Below are 19,553 nucleotides of genomic sequence, written 5' to 3' on the forward strand. Positions count from 1 at the left end.
ACTTCCCGCGCGGAGAGAGCACCATTGTCGTCATAATATTCACTCGACCTCATTAAATATGCTCGGCTCCGTCTTGATACGGAGCATTTGACCGTGTATATGATGCATTCATGAAGGAGTGGGGGAACGCTCGCTGCTTCCCGGCACCACGGATGCTGCACGACCGACTTTCATGAAGGTAGATGAGTGGGTGAGAGTTTCCTGACGCGCTCCCCTTAGATTGGAGACCTGATGACGCAGGTGTAAGAAACAAATAATGCCACTTATGCAAAAATTTGATATGTGCTCTTCTAATTATACAATATAACATACTTGAAGAAAACATGGTTACAATAACAAAAAATAATACAGGAGGATTCATTCTGCTATTTAGGAAGAAGGATAACCTCCTCAGTCCTGGCGTATTGTAACAATACGTCGACGTTTGAATTTTTTACCACTTGGATTAGTAAAATGTCGTTATTGCAACTTTTTCAGTACTTCCTGATACATGAAAGCATCATATAGAAGCACATACATCGCTAATGCTGTTTGTTAACATCTAATTAACCAGACAACATTAAATTTAGGCCAAATATAACGGCATGCTATGTTCCGAGACTGAGGAAGACAGCGAGCGATGGGAGAAACAAGAAAGAAATTACCTATTGGTCAGGGGAAGAGAGCATTCTACCAAAAGAAATATCTACTTACAACGGGAATTTTAAACATAGAAGTAAGGAAACAATCATAGGCGGATCTAGGGAGGGCACGGGGGCACGTGCTCCCTCCCCCCCAGACCCTTAAAAAATATGCAAGATTTTTAATACGGTCCCATTATTATTGCGTTCATTTTGTATTACGAGATATCCTTGTGCCCTCCCAGAACAAAATCCTGGATACAGCCTTGCTTGTGCCCCCCCCCCCCCCCCAGAAAGAAATCCTGGATCCGCCCCTGGAAACAGTTTATCAGGACTTATATTGGGAGTGAAAATGAAAAAGAAGAAACTAAGTGCTTTCACATGAATATTTATTCACGCATTTACACGACCATGGTTTCAACGTTAGACGTCGTCATCAGGTGAACTCTACAGAGGTCCATCACGGTAGAGTACGCCTGATGATGACGTCTAACGTTGAAACCATGGTCGTGTAAATGTGTGAATAAATATTCATGTGAAAACACAAAGTTTCCTCTTTTTCATTTTCATAATGAATCGCTTTCACAAAGTTACGCCACAAACCATCAATTTTATATTGGGAGTATATGGAAGTGAGACATGTGCAATGGCTATAGAGGAGAAAGCAACCTAATCGGCCATTTCTTGAGACATTATGGCCTAATGTAGACAAACGTTGAGGCACTAATAGACGGTAAGAACGGAAAAGGAAGTCATCGAGCAAAGTACATGGAATAGGTAAAGAAGGATGTGAAAAAGAAGAAATAGGTAGGTGTGCAAAGATTAGCTTATAGAAGAATCGACAATGCTGTAGCTGTGGCTTGTAGCTGCGTCAAACCAGTCTTAGGATTTTTTTCCATTGATGATAATGATGACAATACTTCATGGTCTGATTGGCTTTCCTGACTAAAATTTTTAGATATTGCATTCGAACATCGGCATTTTTACACATGCTCGTATGGCAGTACTTGTCCAGGCACAGGAAAATTTCTGATTACGCTTAGAATACAAACGTCATTTTGACCAAAAACTGATATGATGTCATAAATGCCTTAAGAATCGTGATAAAAATAACATTTAAGCTTGACACCGAGTTTCTTCTTTAGTTTATAGCAAATAGAAGCTCTAACTAAAGTCGAATCACATTAGTTACATTCAGATGGCGCTACAGTCGGCTGAAACACCTGGATTTAGTGTAAAGGAAAAATTAAGAATTACCTTAAAATACAACGAACATACAACGTATAATCAACATTCCGTGTGCCCTAATTTCGTAATTTAACCTCGATGGATCATCTTCAAAGCTAACAGCTACCATAGCCATCACTACAGCTTGTCCTTATGAATAGTTAAGTTAATATTAATTCATGTAATAAGGTCAAAAAAAGTTAGTCGTCCTAAAATATATATTTTTTTAATCTCTTCAAATTCTTGCCAAGTGTATTCGTGCCGTTTTGGAATTTGTGAATGATATCGGCCGACTTAATTCTCACTCGCTTATAGCAGCTCCTTGGTCAAAACTCCAACTAGAGCTTAAATTAATAATTTAATTAATACAAAATTGTAATTAGCTTAATAGCATCTCGTGGACTCGTCGAATAGTTTAGCCATAAATCATAACAAATATTGAGTAAACGTAACCTACACTGATGAAGAAACCAAGATGACTTGTAGCATTATGACATGGATGAATTATTCATGGAGTAGGTACTACCCTCATTTACAAATGCAAGCTATTTCATTACGCTTTCATTCCATGTTTCAAACATCGTATTGAGTTATGAAGCACGTTACCGAGCACGTCAACCTTCATTTGAGTTTCAAATTCCCTTCGATGACGGGTATCACAGCAAGAAAAATTATCGCCTGATTTGCAGTTGCTTACTGCTTAGATCCACGGAAGCTTACACAACGATCGTCTGGAAGAAAGCTAGCCTAGTAGTTATATTTCGTCTTATAATTTAGACTCCTGGACGTAAATTCACCAGCGACTTCAATGAAGTAAAGTCAGTGAAAAAAATAAGTAATTTAATGGCTTTGGCGTTAGTTACCTATCGTCGAACTCAAAATCTACTGAAACTATTGCAACTTTTTATGGTGTGGCGGATTAACTGCGGGTCTTATGTGAAAGGAGGAAACTTTCATCAAATACAATGGAAAAGTTTATTTTGAAGCTCTTGGAATAACTTGAGACAAGTATGATGTAGAGAGAGAAATAAATAAAGCTTGAAGCCACGAAACTATTGATTACGCGGTAAGGCGTACTATAGATTTTTAAAATAATTTCCTCGGACAAGACCCGTAACACTAACTGTAGAGCACATAAGATGATCGTTTACTGTGAAAGACGCACTTTTTGCAGTCTACAAAAAAAAACTTCTACTATGTAATTAAGTCATAGGGCCGTATTCTATAACTATGCTCAAGTATTGATCCTGACTCAAAGAAGATTCGGTTGCCACGTTGGTATTACGAGACCTCACTCGCTTCCCGACTTAAATTTCGTCGCTAAGTTCCAAGACGTCGTCGTCTCACATATTTGAAATGAAGTATCTCGAGTGAAAAAACCTTCCACGAGTGATGCTGTACTCCAGTCATGCTAGTTTTTGGTGCGCAGGAAATCAGGAACAAAAATAGTTTACGTAAATGTATTATTTTGTATCATTTGCCGCCATTACTCTGGCTCGAGCTGAGGTTGAGCCGAGTCCAGGTTGGTTTCTTAAATACGAGCTCCAATCAGAGGCGGTCTGGCCCGATCGGATGGTCGGCGATAGCCGAGGGCCCCGAGCTTAGACGGGCCCCACAAAACACGCGTACATCGTGAAGCGTAAATGAAAGGTGTAATAAAACAGACATCAGTTGAACCAAAGTTTTATTGCAATTATAAAATTATGCATTATCATCTGTTGATTCGCCTATAACGTATTCAGCGTAAATAGACTATATAAAAATATTGATAAAATTAAGGTGTCAGGAGATAAAAGGTAGTACATATTAACTTTTTTTGAATGGCTCATCCGAAAAGGTCATTTTCGACGTTTGTTTTTTATTTCAGCGCAGTTTCAAATCCAAAGAACAAATTTAATAAATGAACAATAAAACCAAAACGCATTGTTAAATTTTATAAGCATTGTATTTTTTCTTTCGAAATTGCCATTCTTATAAAATTTTTTCCATTTTTTAATTACCAGATTAGCGTCAAAATTCGTTTCCGGGAATGCTATTTCCTAAAATTTTCCGGGCTTGGAAGTTGAGTTGGAATTAGAGTTCGTATTTAAAAACTGTCTTCCACTCAGCTCACTTGACCTACATTAATTGGCTATAAAATTTACATATCAACGCATTCACCTTAAGTATTTTCGCTCATGGTCTCATGATCATCAAAAAGTAGCATCCCTGGTAACGCTTCCTGTAACGCCGTGAAACATAATGACAAAACGTAACATTCTGCACGGCATAAACCGTAAGAAAGATGGTCTTTATGATAAAGAATGCTTAAGCATCATCCACTAGGGCGTCAAACACTCGGCATCACGTCAATAAGTAAACGGATATTTTGTAACCGACATGTCGTAAGCGGAAAGTTGGTAACCACATCTCGTAAACGCGGCAATTGGGGACCAGAAAATTCGTCTATTTCGTTAATGCGACAGTAATTTGGGGACCAGAAAATTCGTCTATTTCGTTAATGCGACAGTAATAATGACGTTCCGTAACCGGAAGTGATGAATTAAACTCATGGAGTGCCTGAGAAATATTAATACTCAAACAGACAGGCGTGAAACAGTAACTTGAACTTGCATATTTCATGTTTTCCATCCTGAATATTCTAATATTTCTCATACATTCCATGACTTTATTTCATCACTTCCAGTTACGGAACGTCCGTATACGCATAGTCGCGTATACGAAATAGATAGGAATTTTCTAGTTACCAATTGCCGCGGTTACGAGATGTCGTTGTTACGAACTGTCCGTTTACGAGATTTCGATAACGAAACAGCTATTTACGTATTGACGTGAAACCGAACACTCGATTCTCTCGGGCCGGGGATACGAGCGATGGACCGCTGAGACTTTTCATTTCGGGCGTAATAGCAATCGTCGCCAAAGGAATCCTACTGCGCGCCATCTTTCAATGTGGTAAAAAAAAAAAGGATTTACCCTCCGCGGAAGAATTTGGTTTGAAATTCATTTCCGTCGCGCATACTCTTTCGGGAATTGATGGGGGTGCGAGAATTTGTAGCGTTCTTCGGCAAAGGTGATTTCAAATATGCGGAGGAAATTGATTTCCTTCCTCGATATATTTCTCGATTGAACACTTCGCAAAGATGATGGAACCAAAGGCTAAGGATATTGCTTCCTACTTCTCTCCCAACCCTAACTAACCAACATCACCACACCTATCGAAAAAAAATTGTTTCCATCAACTTCACACGGCCAAAACCTTCCGTCGACGCTACAAATGTGACAACTATTCCAATCATTTTCGCAACCGAAATTTAAAATGCAAAAAAATATATTCTTGAAAGAAAATCGTTAATTTTTAAGTCTTACATTAACTTTTACCTTCAAAAGAATGGAGGTAATTAGGGTATCTTTTGAGTTGCTTGAGTGCGCTGGTAAAAAATTACTTCAGAACCGGAGACGAATCGCTGCAGTAAAGGCAAAAGAGCGACCGAACATTTCACCTTCCCGCGTCAGAGTGACTATTCCGTCGTCATGATGAATGCATTCCCGAAGAGGTCATTAACTCTCACGAAATATCGAGATTACGTGTGATTGTGTGTGAGTGAGCAAGTGCCAAGGCTGGCCGGTTGAGAGGCTGTGTATGGTCCATGTAGTTCTTTTCCATCTTCGCAAACCATTGCAGCAAATCCGGGTCGGTGTAAAACTGTAAGTGTACGCTTCTCACTTCCCTTTTAAGGCCGTTTTACACAGTACATGGAATTGCGCAATCTGACGTACGTGCGAAGGCGCAACCAAAATTGCGTCGTGCGAATGAGTGCAAAGGCTCACCGGTTGAGAGGCTGTGTTTGGTCCCTGCAGTCCTTTCCATTTCGCAAACCATCGCAGTAAATTCCGGGTCAGTGTAAAAGGGATAAGTGTAACTTGTAACGGACTTTGGAGCATTTAATTAATCTCTTTGTTGGCGAACGTCCTGAGCATACTGAACGTCCTGTATATCACCTAAAAATTTCATGATGACAGATATGGCACGTCAACCAGGGGCGGATTCAGCATCAAATTTCGGGGGAGGTCAAGACCTGGGTCCTCATAGTATGGAATACTCCCCGGGAAAGAGGGGCGTTCTTCCGTGCAAAATATTTATCTAAATTCCCATTTTTTACGCATTTTTGAGCCTAAAATTTCATTTTTATTCTTAAAAACTGATGAAATTGAGCACTTTTAGACATTTAAGGGTATAAAAACTATAAAACTATTAAAAATTGTTAAAATTTGGGGGGGTCATGACCCCCTTGACACTCCTCCCACCCAAGTCCGCCCCTGGCGCAAACACTTCTAGATGATAGCTCATATTGTATGCTTCTAAGGGGACGAATCATTCCGGGTCCTTTATCTATCCTCTATATTATTTCTACTGTATAGATACCTTTTCCTCAACTTATACGCAACCAAACTCGTCAAATGAGGTACCAAAATGGACAGAATTTATCAGAAAACATGCGACGGCATATCTTACTTCCTAAATATTGCTATTGCTTCCTAAAATTGGTTTTTAAATAATTAAAAAAAAAAAAAAAAAAAACTGTAAATATTTCTGACGTTAACGGCGTACAAACTGATACATTTGTTCATTTGCAACAATATCTAGCATTCTTTAAATAACTTTTATCAAAATGCGGCTGATTCCATATTCAAGTCTCCTGTTGATACGAAAGTATGAGTCATCATGTGCGTTTAACAGAGGATATTGTAATTACTGCCAATGTTGTGTTTAAAGAGGTCCTCTGACCTCAATTTGTACATGAAAATTCCAATTAAATTTGTACATAAGACCCTGCCTTTTTTTTCTACATTTTAAAATTAGAAACGCGCCTATCCCTCTGTGGACCTGCATTGAAAAGAGCGGGGGAAGCCCGCTGGGAGCGGGCTCAGCACGCTCGTGTATACATATTACCTACTCGTTGAGAGCATTTGCTATTATCTTCAACTATTCAGGGTATATAGAAAAGACCATTGTCATCTTTAGCCCATCTAGAGAAAAACCTCTGGATCATTCTCTCCACAGGGTGATCTCCTATTTCCCTATGAACAGTGAATTCAGTTTTGTTAGAGGAAGTCCACGTCGCCCAAATGACGGCGAAGGATTCTTCAATCCTTTCGATTCCGTTCCATTCCTATCTCGGAGGTGTCGGTGGACTCCATATCACTACGGTGCACAGTGGTCAGAAAACGGAAATAGCCGGACAAAAGTCCAAAATTGCTTTTTTTAAGGTAGAGACTTGAAAATTGGTGTATATGCTCTCATGTAATTCATGCTTATGAAAAAATACGTCATTTTTTATAGATTCCATCCTTTGCTACAATACAGAGGAACAAACATGACCAAATTTCCAAAAGCATGCCTGATCTTGTTTTTCTTCGAAAAACTTAGCAGTTAAGCTACTCCTAGAGTTTTTGAAGGATATTAATGAAATAAAAAACAATATATTCCGGTAATACAGTACTTCATCTACGTTTTCCATCATTATGGAATCAATTAATTTTACTTTTAAGTTTCGGTGGTTTTAATTAGTAGAAATGCAATACTTAATAATCAATAATTCGCACCATTTCGTAAACCTAGCATAGGTACATTTCACTTAGCAGGGATATCCAACGCACAGCCCACACACTTGTTTGGAAAAACCAGTTGGTGGTCATTTGCGGAATACAGACGTACCGATAAGAAGACCTTTTTTCGACTTTTTGACGGTCAAAAATGTGCGAAATACGGATGAATACGAATACGATACCCTCCTAGGATCTGTCCATAAGTCTTGGACTTGCGAGCCTAGCCCCATGAGCTTATCCCGGCGGGCCCGAACAGGGTTTCGTTACCCTTGTCATCTTTAACCGGTATCTTAAATTTGAAAATTTTACATCAGAATTCTCGTAGATCTAAAAAAATTATTCCAAAGATACGGGCAATTGGTGAAGTGTGCTCAATTTTCACTGAAATTTAAAAGATTACACCTTATGCTTCAAACAAGTAGTATGTCACGAAAAGAGAGAAAATTCAAACAACCAATGAGTGATGCTTCATAATGAGATATTATTTCATGCTGCGAGTTGAATAGAAAACAATTCTTAAGCATTGTTTACACGATACATTTACCCGTGCAACTGCGTGGCTGGAAAAATGCTCGGAGAGATGTATAAAATTAGATCAGGGGCAATATTGGACATGCATTCGTAGATTTGCGCAATTTCTGTTGTGTAGTCGGCGAAATTTTGATGGTGAATGTGTTTACATCCACACGTGCGGGTAAATGGATCATCCAAACACATCTTTATAAAGTTCTTGACGGAAAATATGGATTGGGCTTTTAGTCCTCTTCTCGTAATAACTATTTCTTGGGATTATATTCGCTCATCAACGCTGTATAAAGATTAACAAGAAAAATTTGTTTAGTAATTGCATAAAATGTTTCGCTCTCTCACTCGGTACTACCAGATGGTTTAGATATCTTGTTAACCTTGCAATCTAGAAGCTCCTACATGGACGACATTTTGCAAAAAGGGTTTCCATCGTTTTCATTTGTGCGATTGGCACATACGAGGAACCTTATACTTATTATTTTCCATCTCATTTCAGCTGCTGAGTGCCGAAACAGCTCGTACCCCTCGCAAACAGTTCCTGGGTATCAAACAAGTCAGTCTTCGAGGAATGAAAAATCGCCTCAAGAAGGTAAGCCTGTTTAAGGTAGTCCGTGTTCAAAGTGACTGATCGATAAACTTTTATTTCAATCAACCTTGGGGTAACGACTGTTCGTCTGGGTTAATTCTACGGCATCGAAACATGTTTTGTAACTAAGCTATTCAAGGGAAATATTCTACAATCTCTTTCATTCATTTCATATGCACAAAAAGAACATGAGAGTATAAAGTAGAGGTGGGTCAAATTCTTAATTTTGATTAACCGTTCATTTTCATCCTCTCCAGTAAAAAGAACACCTCTAAACATCTGTCCTTGACGATCAGTCCCGCGTAGTGACAATTGGTCAATACGATTAACATTAGTCAAAAAGTTTCTATAAATACAACGCTAAAATAGTGCTTACAGATGTCATATTAGAGCAACATGTAATTACAATATACTTTCGGCCTAATTTTATTTTTCGACTTCCTCAGGCCGAACTGGAAGTTTTCCCCCATAGTTGTATCAAATTACTTTTCAATAATTAAGAAACAGAGTTGACAAGTAAGTTGAGAGAAAACAGGGCCAATATGTTTAAAACGAAAGCCCACATGAACACGAACTTTCAGACATTACGAACACCTGGAGGAAACGAACGCCCAGATGAAAACAAAAGACGAAAGGAAGCGGACTGTCAGATGAAAACGAACCGTCAGGCAGTTAAACTGTTCATTTTCGTCAAGAAGTTTGCTGTTTGTTGTGACTAGAGGCAAGACGGAGGGCTATGGGCAGGGGCTGTCTGGGTCGGCTGGTCGGCAATCGCCGAGGGCCCCGAGCTTAGGGGACCCCTGCAACGCTCACGCTTGACGTGAAGTGCATATAAAAGTTGCAATAAAAAAAGGCTCAGATTACTAGAACGAAAGTTTTTTTTTTACAATTTTAAAACTCTACGTTCTCATAAGTTGCTTCATTTACAACATCGGTGTAAAAAGATTAAATAGAAAATAAATAAAATAAAGGTGTCAGAACATAAAAAATATCCCGGTGGTTTTTTGAAACGGTTATTCGAAGAGGTTACTTTAAAGGTATTTTAGATTTTTGCGCAGTTTCAAGGGAAAAATTCACTAAATAGACAATGGACCCATAGTATATTGTTAAAATTTACAAGCTGTGAAATTCTCACTCTTCAAAGTATTTTTCTGGCGAAATTGCTATTTTTAACTTTGATCTAGTTTTTAAGAGCCGGAATAGCGTCAAAATCCATTTCCAGACAGGCAATTTCCTAAAATTTCCGGGGAATACCCCGAGCACCCCGAATAAGGAGGGCCTTATGATGAGCCCCAACCGAGGGCCCCCCAAATACTCCATACCGCCCCTGGGTGAAACGGAGAGCCCATTTTAATATGGTTATAATTACGCTCGTTTTTTCTGTGTATACCTCGATCTTTTAATAATAATATATTTTAATTTTCATATTAAAATAAAGATAACATTTCGTACAGTAATCGTCATATGTTGTTCTTAATCTCAAATAAGAGAAGACCGTTTGCCTATCAGACCTTTGTGCCCCCCCAGAAAAAAATTCCTGGATCCGCCCTGGCATTTAGACATTAACTTGCATGGGTTAATATACCGTTTAAACAGGCCTTTAGTTCCCCATTTCTCTGCGTACTATCCTTCCGGAACAGCGCTGGGTGGCCTGCTAGTTAAAGAATATTAATGTCTATGTTTTAGCTTCGCCCTCGGAGTACAAGCGCCGGGATTCGGCAGTGGCCTCGCCCGCATCCCCTCAGCCCTTGACCTCCGCCCCCGCGTCTAGAGCGACCCTCGGAGGCACACCGACCAACTCGGGCGGCGGGGACAGGGCCGCGGGCAGCAGCTACTGGGCAGCCGCGGCGGCTGCGGCGGCCGCCGTCACCTCCGGTCAACACCATCATTACTACGGCGCCGGAGGGGGTGCAGAGCAGCTGCCAGCCGTCGGGGGGGCTTCCGAGGGCGTACTCACGAGGCCCTCGGGTATCCAGCAAGGAGTCCCCGGGGACCAGGGAGGCCTCACACAGGTGCGGGCAGAAACAAATTTAAAAAATTCTCCAAAACTGCGCAAATTATAACACTTCAGGTAGATAACTACGTCCGAACTACAAATATGCACCTAATATTGAATTTGAGGATATTATTCCCTTTCACATTCGTAACTTGTGTACTCAGAATTTCCTGATTGAAAATTTTTAGGTTGACCAAAGTGAAAATTTACCATTCTAAATATTTAAATCATATTCAGTGAAAATGAGTAAATATTTAGTTACCCTTGAAAAGATACTCGATACGTAGGTATTGATAATTTTCAACAATTTCATAGAAATGCAGAGCCCGTATAATGTCTGTACTTGCAATATGCACCTACAAATCAGTGGCGTAACTTTGGGGGATGTCCGGGGATCCGGATCCCCCCAAGGTATAAAAACACAATTACTTTGCTTCAAAAAAGAAAACCAAATATTGAAAAATCATGACTTTACAAAATATTTCTTTGAGAAATGAAATTTTTCCGCTATGAAAAGTTTTAATATTAGTTTAAAACCCTCTACTTAGTACCCTGTTTTTCGAATATTTTCCACCATGGTTTTGCACCCCCACCCCCCGAACGAAATTCCTGGCGACCCCATTGCTACAAATTCTACTTACACCTCCATTTGAATGAATCAGATACATTACATATAATGTAATTTCACATTATTTTCCACCAGCTTATAATTCCTATTCTAAAAATATTTTCATGCTCCACATTCTAATCAAAAATGTAAAATTTTTATTCGCTTACTTGAAACAAAAGGCACTATCCTAGATGTTTTACATGAACATTGGACAGGCAAGATATCAGCATTTTCAATGCTTCCTTTTAGGCACAGTCCAATGGGGGCCAACAACACCAGCAGAGGCGCGGTTCCCTTCAGCTGTGGCAGTTTTTGGTTGCATTGTTGGATGATCCAGCTGCTAATTCATCCTGTATAGCATGGACAGGAAGAGGAATGGAATTCAAGCTCATCGAACCAGAAGAGGTGAGATCCAGGGGCACAGCTAGGAATCAAGGCTGGGGGGTTTAGGTGTAACTAAATAATACCGGTGTGTGTGGGGGTATGGAATACCCACCAGGATAAGCGGTAGGTGCGAGATTAATAAATTGCTTTGGAATTTTAAGATAAATGGTTGAAAATGGTGATTTTTACGGTTTTCTGAGGGATATTCTATTAATCCTTACCCTTTTCTATTTGTAACATCAATCCAATTAAGTAAAATGGATTTAACTCAAAATTTGTCTGAGCTCTGGGGGGGTTTTATCCCTCGCTGCGCCACTGGTGAGATCAACTCATAACCCACCGTATATCTATCAATTGATTCAATATATATGTAAGAGGATGTCTGTTTGTTTGTCCGCTATGGACTTCCAATTGCTGCACGGATTTCAAACAAAGTTGGTAAGTAGGTTCTTCCAGTGATTTTGACACTGGGGGTTTTACCGGAGATAACGCGGCCATTCACCGCCGGTTATGGATAACACCCCAGGGCAAAGGGGAGTCCGGGGATTTTTTACGTTGAAAAAGTGAGTTTTAGGACTCAAAAACAGTAATTTTGTACTGGTGCTCATTAAAATAAAGTGTTTTTTATATTTTTATTAAATTCATCTTACTCGTTTTTTGCGCCCATTTTAAAGGCTAAAGAAGCGGGTTGTAACCCGGAAAACCCCTCCCGTGGCTACACCCCTGGGTGCTTCTCATGCTCCTAAAGCCCGTAGTGCTACTTCTGGTTGTGCCAACGAGTCCTTTGCGTCGTTTCTCAATACCGTTTGTTACGTAACTTCATGCAACTTCTTAAGGCCGTTTTACAAGGGGCACGGAATTGCGCAGGCTAGAGCTGCATTAATTTCTAAAATGGCGTGGAATTGCGCGAATGCATGAACGAAATTAGAACAGGGGCTATTTTGCCGTCTCGCATCCACGCATTCTCGCATGTGTTCTAGCAATTCACCGCTTTACACGACGCAATTTTGATTGCGCCTTCACACGTACGCCAGACTGCGCAATTCCGTGTACCGTGTAAAACGGCCTTTAGGTTTGACATCCTGACGGGTAGGCACACCTCTTGACAAGCCCAAAGGTGAAACATAACTCAAAGGATTCTACACTTAACTCCTCTTCGTGCAAACCTTTTTGTTAGAGTATGCGTTCACATTAAGTTTTTAGTGTGCGGACGTAAGGACACACAATGATCACTGACATGACTTTAGGTGAGGAATAAGCTGATCCCATGCACGGTGTAAGGAAATAGTTTTTTTCCATTGTTTGCTGTTCCATATGTATACCATCACCATACCTACTTCGTTCCTTTACCTAAAAATCCTGCCATGTGACCATGAATTCCAAGTTCCCCACTTCTCTGGGTACTATCCTTCCCGAGTAATGCCGGGTGGCCTGCTAGTAAACTATAAAAATAAATTCTCTGCAACTTAATCGCACATTTATACATCCTCAAGCAGTGGTGTCATGGTGCCGGAACACTAGTGCCAACACTAGTGTTTTGTTAGCCAGTGCCGGAATAGCTATTCCGGCACTGGCTAACAATAAATATAATAGTCCAATAATATTTTCATCAATTTTGCTGCCAAAAAATTTCTAATACATACATTTGTAACCAAAGCAAAAAAAATGTAATAAAATGTAAATAATAACTTGCAATAAAAAAATACAGAGAGAAGTATTTCACTTCTAAAAAAAGTTTAGGAAAGTGCGTTCTGGCACTACTAATGTTGTCAAGACAATAACTAAATTGCAGGATAAGATTAAATCCACTATTATGGGAAATTAGGGTGGGTCACTACTTTCCAGGATTCTTGGATGGTGAGCAAAATCGTATTTTACTGAAATGGAGGAATCTGTTGTACATTTGTAATCTTGATTCAAGATAGGTAACGCTGTTGTTTTCTGTTGTGCATTGTTCAACAGAGCTCATATAAGCTCATCATAAGGATCCAGCAACACTTTGGCCGAGAAACTATGAATCATTTAACTAATAAATAACACTAATAAAAATTAATAAAACTATGAATTAATAAAACCAATGCATTAATATCTTTTTAAATATCCATCACTTGACAGTTAATAAATTTCTATTGGAGCAGTAATTCCTCTCACACATCAACATAATCAAGCTAGGAATTAAGGCTGGGGGAGTTTAGGTGTAATTACACCCCGGTATTAGTTAACTAATACCAGGGTGTGTGGGGGTATGGAATACCCACCAGGATAAGCGGTAGGTGCGAGATTAATAAATGCAGAATTATAAGATAAATGGTTCAAAACGGTGAGTTTTACGACTTTGAGGGGGATATTTTATTAATCCTTACACTATTCCATTAGTAATATCAATCCAATTAAGTAAAATGGATTAAACTTCAAAATTTCTCTGAGCTCTGGGGGGGGTTTTATCCCCCAAAACCCCCCTCGCTGCACCACTGCCCCCATCTAGAGGGCATCAAGGAGGCTGGATACTTGATGTACACATTCTTTACACATTCATTTTCTATTCTAGGTGGCAAGAAGATGGGGTGTTCAGAAAAACAGACCAGCCATGAATTATGACAAATTGAGTCGTTCACTACGATACTATTATGAAAAAGGAATCATGCAGAAAGTTGCAGGTAAATTATAGATATTGGAGGAGCATAATTGGAGGATAATTTCAATGAATGAGCAGTAAGAGCAACAATTCTGCAAAGGATAAATCTCTCGCCTTTACCTGGATACTTCAAATTTGCTCCAGTTAAGCAATAATAAAAATATTTTTTGCAGAAAGACCATAATTTTTTTTGATTGAAAAGCAGATGGCATGTCAATTATTGTTGTAACTGTACAAAAATTGCACTCATTTATATCGCAATACAATAACATTACATAAAAATGGGACTCAAGTAATTAGAAGGAACATTATAATATTCTTCTGTGGAATAGAATTTTTTTAAAGGCATCTTTTTAATTTCTTTTTAAAATAGGTATTTCCCTTAACATCTCTGACACTTTGGGTAATTAATTACACAGCCTAAAACCCATTTCCTTACGCCCTGACTTGAATGCTTTGGTTCTTACATTGGCATAATGTATATTGTGCCTACCTCTGGTGCAACAGTGGTGATGGTAGCAATGAAGGGAATTATTATTTTTTAGATTTGCAATGGTCTTACAGTAAATAAATCCCAATTTTTCTTTTTTAAATGGAGTTGTCATTGGAATTGGAAAGATTTAAACTTGCTGAAAATGTTCTTGAATATGAGCATTATTTTTCTACATATATTTTATTTTTTCTATTCTATTTTAATTTAATTTATTTCATTAATTAATATTAATTATTTTATCCTAATTTTATTCTATATTTATTATTGTTTTCCCATGCCTTAGTCGGGGGTGATCTCTATTCTGACATATCCAGACCCACATTTGGGTGGAAATAGTGCTCATCAAACACAGAATGATAGAGGAGCTTAATATGGCCTAATCATCCGAATTCCAACCACAGGTGAACGATATGTCTACAAGTTTGTCTGCGACCCCGACGCTTTGTTCAATATGGCATACAGTGAAGCTCATCAGAAGTCCTCCTCCAAGGGAAACAGTTCTACTGGTGGCTGCAACTCGTCCAACAGCCTGTCATCCGATGTTGGGAGGTCAGCTACTGTCTCCAGTGTACCTAGCTCTGCCGCGCCTGAGTCTATAGCTTCCCATTATTACCTACACGGAGGGGGAGGTAGACATTACTCAGAACAGCAGGGAATGGGAGAGGATGGCTATGGAAGGCCTCTTGTAGTCCAGCACCCCTCAAGCAGTCCCCCACCATCATCTCCCTCCTCCTCTGTCACCACCTCCACATCCAACTCCCCAACGCCCCCTCCCCCATCACAACCAACTCCGCTGGCACCCCAAGCAGCGCAGAACAGCAATCCTCCCTCAGCCGCCACTTCAATCGCTCCTGCCTCCTACTCCGATGTCTTCTGCAGCCAAGTGTATGGACACGGGTGTGCTGGACCCCCAGCTCCCTCCGCAGCCACTAGCTCACCCTATTATGGCTTCCAGTATTTCCAGTACATAGACAGCCCTTTCCAGGTGAGAAGCACAAGTCTGCTAAGTATTCTTTAGGTAGAATACATATTCTATATTATTTCTACTGTATGGATACATTTTTCTTAACTTATATGCAACCAAACTCTACAAATGAGGTACCAAAATGCACAGAATCTCTCAGAGAATATGCAACGGCATATCTTACTTCCTAAATATTGCTATTGTTTCCTAAAATTGGTTTTCAATAATTAAAAAAAACGGTAAATATTCCTGACATTAACGGCGCACAAACTGATACATTTGTTCATTTGCAACAATATCTCGCATTCTATAAATAACTTTTATCAAAATGCGACTGATTCCACATTCAAGTCTCCTGTTGATACGTAAGTATGAGTCATCATGTGCGTTTAACAGAGGATAGTGTAATTACTTCCAATGTTGTGTTTAAAGAGGTCCTCTGACCTCAACTTGTACATGAACATTCCAATTAAATTCGTACATAAGACCCTACATTTTTTTCTACATTTTAAAATTAGAAAAGCGCCTATCCCTCGGTGGAGCTGCATTGAAAAGAGTGGGCGCAGCACGCTCGTAACAACTAAATTTCATGGAAAAGTTTTGAGAAAGTGCCTAATTTATTTATTGAAGAACAAACACTACTTGTGTGGTACAAAGACACTAACTGACTCAATTCATTTTTGTGTAATTTGTAATTTCAATATCGCAGATAAACATGGTTCTCAGAGAAATACCCCTTGAAACATACTATAAGTTGACTTCATTGAAATCATACACATAGCTCTTTTTTTGGATGCATCTCTACCAGTGTTTTTGCATTTGACTTCGCCACGGCTTAGTTTGTTACACTATAAAATATAAGTAACTGGATTTCTGAAGTTTAATAGGATAAGGTAAATGATGTAATAATAAATATAAACATCATACTATTTGAAATATGATTTTATGCTTTCACGGCGAATAATGTGGGTAAACTTTTCTCGGGATTCCCACCGGGTTAATGTTTTTATAACGGCCAACGTTTCAATTGACAATCATCAAGAATTATTATATCAAGAACAAGAATTGACATCGTATTTTATTTTATTATTATTTTTTAAATATATATTTTTATTCAACTAAATTTATTACAACAATGGTACTTAGCAACCAAACATTAAATAAATCAATATTTAGCCCTGAAGATGAGTTCCGAGACGGTACGTGAAACATTAGCCGTTATAAAAACATTAACCCGGTGGGAATCCCGAGAAAAGTTTACCCACATTATACTATTTTGCTGCAAAATGTTTTTAGGGGTTTGCTGAACTACCTCCAGTTTTTAAGTAACAAAGGATTTTTTAAATGAAGCTTTTCACAGCTTCTTTTATCAATGTAGGTGGTTGCTTTCGGGAAATGCTGCGTAGATAATGTTACCTATGCAGCATTTCCTGAAAGCAACCAACAACATTGACAAAGGATTTGTTCTCTTATCTGCAAGTTTTCTTATATCATACTTAAATTAGCAATATCAAAGAGCCAACTATATGATTACATTTTAAGGCATGGAACGTAGAGATGGACAGCAGAGACAGTCACTCGAGTAAGTTGTCTTTTGTCTTTTAGGACTACTTCAGCCACCACCATCACCATGCTGCACCACCAACAGGCTATTCAAGTGCAGCCATGAACCCTGGTCCCCCTTGTGCCGTTTCTGGTGCACCATTTGGTGGTGTCAACAGCATTACAGGAGTAAGTCCCGAGGATGCAATGATGGACACAACAGATGTAACAAATCCCACACCTAGTCAGGGAAAGCAAACGTCAGTCGGTGATCTACAAAGTTTTCACTGTGTGGGTCGCTACCCAAGTTGTGTTTGTTGAGAAGAATATGTTGGTCAAATGAATTAGAGGATTACAGGATTCCTCCCTGTGTATCCCTTAGGACTGTGAAATTTGTACATTAAAAATTCCTCTCAACTTTCAGTTACAACTGAAGGATACAAGAACAATACAGCTTCAACCAAAGAACTAAAAATGTATATGTAGTTGCAAATGGGTACGTATCCAAAACATGACTTTTCAAGCATACCCTATCAATTAATCTGGAAATATTGATGCAGGGGTAAATTTCCGATTTCACTAATACAATTCAACTAATTCAAGAAGCATCTTTCCAAAACTGCTTCCTTTATGGCTTAAAGACATGAAAATTATTTGAATTTAAAATACATATTTGCATCCAGACGTGAAATTTAGTGAATATTATATTCATACAAAAGACAGTTATTTGTATGAATGAATTAGGAAAATGATTACAATAGAATTCTGCTGCATACAAATTTATGTGCCACAAAGAAAGACTGAAATGTATACATCGCTGTGTCTGTGTTGAGTGTGAACATTAATGTATAGGTACAACGTACTTGACAAGAAATTGGTTTCAGCTGATGTTTTTGTCATCACCTGTTTCTTTGATAAGGCTGTCATCTTTGTGACAGAAATAGTTGAATCATAGATCATTGAATATGTCTAAGTGTTGACAATGTGAAAAAAAAAACTAGTAAACAGATCAAAATAAGGTCAAACCTAGAAATGGATACTGTATGAATTCAGCAAGTTGAGAACTAAAATTAAAACATGTCACCATTTGATGGCAAACATTCAATAAAATCCTTTATTTTCCCGTTTTCTACTAAGAGTTGGAATTTGGCTGAAAGATTTAGCCACAGATAAATGATTGGAGCACATAGAAATATCAATATAAAAATTTTAAGAAGTGTACTAATCATCCAATAAAAACACAAATTAAAATAAAAACTCTAGACAGTAAAACTGATGTTTTAAGTTTAAGCCAACTCCTTTGTCTAGGATGTACCACACTACTCAATGGTGACCCTTTTGCAACCATTAGGTAGGCACATACATAAATGGTGGGGTGCATAATGAGAATTAAAAAAATAAATTTCCATTAATAAAAAGATATCGCCTTAGTTCCTCCGTAATATACATAAATCAGTGAAAAAATGTTAGGTTGGACCAAATATGTATCAGTGAAGAGAGAAAAAGCCTTGGTAAAGTGGGGCTTACTATTATACAAAAAATAGGTGCAAAAAATGTGAAAACGGTAAATTAATGTACGTATGTGTAATATTTCTGAACCTGCCGCGTGAACGGCGGTGAAATATACAAGAATTGCCATGAGAAAAAATTCCCCTGGACCGGGAATCGAACCACGGATAAGCCAAAGGTCCGTGGTTCGATTCCCGGTCCAGGGGAATTTTTTCTCACGGCAATTCTTGTATATTTTAATGTACGTATGTAAATGGAATGGAGAGCAAGAATCCTGATTTCTACACACATACATGATGGTGAAGGAGATGTTAAAGGGAGTGAAATTACTGAGGTATTAAGCTGATATGGAACGCAATGAAGGTTTAGAAAAATGTGGTGGGAAACAGAGGTAGCCAAGATGAAACTCAGATTATGACACTAAGTGAAACATAGTTGCAATGTTTGTGCTATGACAGCTAATGGAGGAACACCAGAGTTCCAAGTTAAGCTACATTTGGCACTCATAAACCTAAAGAAGGGTTATGATAAAGAGTTCCCAGAAAGAAGGCATGAAGAGACATGGGAGAAGAAAAATCACCCAAAATATTGGATGGTTAGATGAAAGAGATGAACACACTATAGTACGAACACACATACTTGACTCCGCCCCCTAAAGGGTTCAATCCTAGGTCAAGAATAGGGGGCAGTATTGACAAAACAGAAAATTTTCCAGTCCAAGTTCAATTACATCATGGATCAGTTACCATTCCTTATCTGTCTGTGCTGATAACAAATATGCTTGAGAGGGATGGGAAGAGAATGGCACTATGGAGCATGCTGATATCATGGAGAACAATCAAAGGGAGA

At 38.8% G+C, this 19,553-nt stretch overlaps 1 protein-coding gene across 1 annotated transcript; it reads left to right on the forward strand.

Annotated features, from left to right (window-relative positions):
- Positions 1-10,436: 10,436 nt before the first annotated feature.
- LOC124164451 (ETS domain-containing protein Elk-3-like) lies at positions 10,437-18,464 on the forward strand (the record flags this gene model as incomplete). The annotated part of the gene is made up of 5 exons (XM_046541776.1): positions 10,437-10,583; positions 11,427-11,582; positions 14,110-14,218; positions 15,091-15,674; positions 17,259-18,464. Coding segments are annotated over 5 exons (1,254 nt in total), but the record flags the coding sequence as incomplete, so codon positions are not given.
- Positions 18,465-19,553: the final 1,089 nt, after the last annotated feature.

This window comes from Ischnura elegans, chromosome 8, assembly GCF_921293095.1.
Source record: "Ischnura elegans chromosome 8, ioIscEleg1.1, whole genome shotgun sequence".
NCBI classification, from domain to species: Eukaryota; Metazoa; Arthropoda; class Insecta; order Odonata; family Coenagrionidae; genus Ischnura; species Ischnura elegans.